Raw genomic sequence first — 3,350 nt, 5'->3', positions numbered from 1 at the left:
AATATCTGTCGAACATACTTTGAGGAGATATATCTGATGTTTTTTTTTTTGAATTTCATATTAACACAGTGCTCGTTTTATGACACATATTGGCGTAAATGTGATATAAGTACATACATATATATACCCACATTGAATGAATTTCGAGTGTTGGAGAATTTTTATTATATCGGCGTTTAATTGCAATTACTTTATGCTGACAATTAATTAAAATTTGAAAATATATTCTTGAACGTAACATTTAAAAACTAAAATTTAATAAAATATTTTTTTTTTTGTTTTTATTTTCAGCTTTACAAACATTAATGAAAATCACAGCTGGCACTAAGAAGTGCAATGAACTTCAAAAAAAGGAAAAAGTTACGGATACCAAAAAGTTTTATAACAACAATAAAATATAGAACAAAAATAAAATTAAAATAAATTTGAAAAAATTAGAGCTTTAAACCCTTCACCGACTATCCCAGATAGTCGATATAGTTAACAGACAAACATAGACCTTAATATATATAGCCTATAAATTAGTATATACATCTGATGAAAAAGGACTTATCGCAACGCAATTGATTAAATTACACACACACACACACAGAAAAAAAAAGATTAATCAAGAATATTTAGAAGAAACTAAACTTTTTTCAAAAAATAAAAAAATAAAATATATAAAAAGATTTCTGTCATGTTCGAACGTCGCCCTCTTTTCGTACTAATACTAGGGCTTAATGTGTGTGCTTTAATATGGCATATATCAGTTCAGGAACCAACTTTGATGCACAGTGAAGTAATTGGTAGCGGATATTATGTAAACGATGTATCATTAGAAGACGTGCAAAGATATGCAACAGATAAGGCGCAGTATGAGATATATCAGAAGGAAAAGCAGCAACATCAACAGCAACAAGAGTTTCTAAAACAAAAACAAGAAATTTTGCATAATATTGAAAAGTTGTACGACAAAGAAAAATATCAGGAAAACCATAATAATCCTGATATTTCAGGCACAAAAGCTGCACTCCCCAGTGTAGTAACTAGAAAGGGACACTTTTATAAAAGAAAATATAAAAACAAAAACAAGAGAAATGCAACTAGTCTTAATATAAGTCGTAACAATAAGAGATATAGTAGTAGAAATATTTATTTGTATAACAAAAAAAAAAATAACAAAGATAATAGCGACTACAACAGCAACAAAAAGACTTTAGATTTAGGAACTGAATTAAAAAATGCAACTACAATGGCCACACCTCTAGTCTATGTGGCGACACTAAAAAATAGTCCCACCAAAGCTACCGCTGCTGCAATATTACTACCAGAAAATGATTTAGTGCAGTTAATAGATTTACAGAATTTCTCATATCTCATAACACAACCAGCCTGTAATGCAAATGTTGAAGCACTTATACTCATACACTCTGCTCCGTTGAACTATGAAAAACGTGCTGTAATACGAGAGACATGGGCCAGTGTTGCTAAAACTCACTACACACCGGTACGTATAATCTTTCTGCTTGGCGCTGTTGAAGATCATGCATTGCAAATAGATTTGGAAATGGAAAGTGCCAGACATGGTGACATAGTACAGGGTACGTTTGTTGATAATTATCGCAATATGACTTACAAACATGTCATGGCCTTTAAATGGTTTCTGTATAACTGTGCCCAGGCGCAAATACTCATTAAAGTCGATGATGATGTGTATGTGAATACACCATTGTTACTCCGTTACATACAAGATTCAAAACAGAATTTATCAACTGAAGATGTCAATAAATTTATGAATACTAAAAGAAACATCAACGACACTAGTGCTGCCAATAGCAAAAGTGATACCAATGAAAAATTATTTAACGCTGCTGAAGAACTTTTTCATCAACCAAAAAATTTGCTTTTCTGCGAGCGATACACTGGTGCAAAGGTTAAACGAACGTTTCGTTCAAAATGGCGTGTTAGTTATAAAGATTATGCCAACCGTTATTATCCTCCATATTGTCCCGGCTATGCTATTATTTACTCACGTGATGTTGCATATCGCTTGTACACAATTGCCCAGCAGAGCAAGTATTTTTGGATTGATGACGTCCATATAACTGGCATTCTATCGCAAAAAGCGAATATAACTATAACTACATTAAAACGTTATGTACTATACGCCAATAAGACTGATTTCAGTGAAGCAGAATATATATTTTCCTGGCATAACATTTCAACAGAGCAAGTGCGAGAATTGTGGCGTTTACATGTTAAACTAATGGATAAGATTATATCAAAATCAAATTACTCAAAACCAACAACAACGAGAACATCTTCGGCTCTGGTCTTGAACAAAACTAGTGAAGTAGACACTGATACATTTTATTATTATGGAGATTTTAGATAGCAAAATAATTATAAAAAAAATCTTTACATGTAAATATTATTTATTTATTTAATGCTTTTATTTATTTAATAAATATAAATACAAATATAAATATGTATTCATATATATAAATATAAATAATAGTATAAATAGTATATGTTTATATTTAATAAATATATATTTTTGTTTTAAGTTTTTTTTTTAATTTTTAATTTTTGTTATTATTTATATATATAAATCTGAGATACTTTAAGTTTATTTTTTTTAATGTTATGAATATTATTATTGCTTATAATCAATATATACATTTGTTTTGCTATTATATAGTTCCTAGACTTAGAAGTAACAAGAAAAACTATTAGTACATATATTCTTATTTTGGAAAAATAGAATAACAATTTTTAAGAATATTATTGTTAAGTATATACAGAAGCTTTTGCTCTCCACTGATCCAATATATTAAGGTATTTATAATGTATTTGGATATTATTTCATCGACTTGTTGTTACAGCTAAATAGGTATCCATTATTCGTGGGTCTCGGTGTTGGAATTCTCTTCTTTATTTAGGTATTTTAGGTATTTTTAGGTATATTATTTCATCGACTTGTTGTTCCAGCTAAATAGGTATCCATTATTCGTGGGTCTCGGTGTTGGAATTCTCTTCTTTTTTTAGGTATTTTAGGTATTTTAGGTATATTATTTCATCGACTTGTTGTTACAGCTAAATAGGTATCCATTATTCGTCGTTCTCGGTGTTGGAATTCTCTTCTTTTTTTAGGTATTTTAGGTATTTTTAGGTATATTATTTCATCGACTTGTTGTTCCAGCTAAATAGATATCCATTATTCGTGGGTCTCGGTGTTGAAATTCTCATCTTTTTTTAGGTATTGGTTGATAATCCGGTTTTCGCGTTCCATTAACAGCATTTAAAGTCAATGCGCTGTCGTTAGTTTCTTGTTTTATGGGCTGGATTTGCTCTATAAGAATTCCTGC

General features: G+C 29.9%; 1 protein-coding gene across 1 annotated transcript; it reads left to right on the top strand.

Annotated features, from left to right (window-relative positions):
- The first annotated feature begins 295 nt into the window (after positions 1-295).
- LOC119672447 (lactosylceramide 1,3-N-acetyl-beta-D-glucosaminyltransferase) lies at positions 296-2,396 on the top strand. The gene has a single exon (XM_038083500.1). The coding sequence runs from the start codon at positions 680-682 to the stop codon at positions 2,375-2,377; it is 1,698 nt and encodes a 565-aa protein (XP_037939428.1). The 5' UTR covers positions 296-679; the 3' UTR covers positions 2,378-2,396.
- Positions 2,397-3,350: the final 954 nt, after the last annotated feature.

Source organism: Teleopsis dalmanni, chromosome 1 (assembly GCF_002237135.1).
Source record: "Teleopsis dalmanni isolate 2A chromosome 1, ASM223713v2, whole genome shotgun sequence".
NCBI lineage: Eukaryota > Metazoa > Arthropoda > Insecta > Diptera > Diopsidae > Teleopsis > Teleopsis dalmanni.
The sequence above is the reverse complement of the archived record's forward strand: the minus strand, read 5'-3'. Positions and strand labels throughout refer to the sequence as shown.

Coding starts and splice junctions, on each gene's coding strand:
- LOC119672447 (XM_038083500.1), top strand. CDS start 680: ATGTTCGAACGTCGCCCTCTTTTCGTACTAATACTAGGGCTTAATGTG.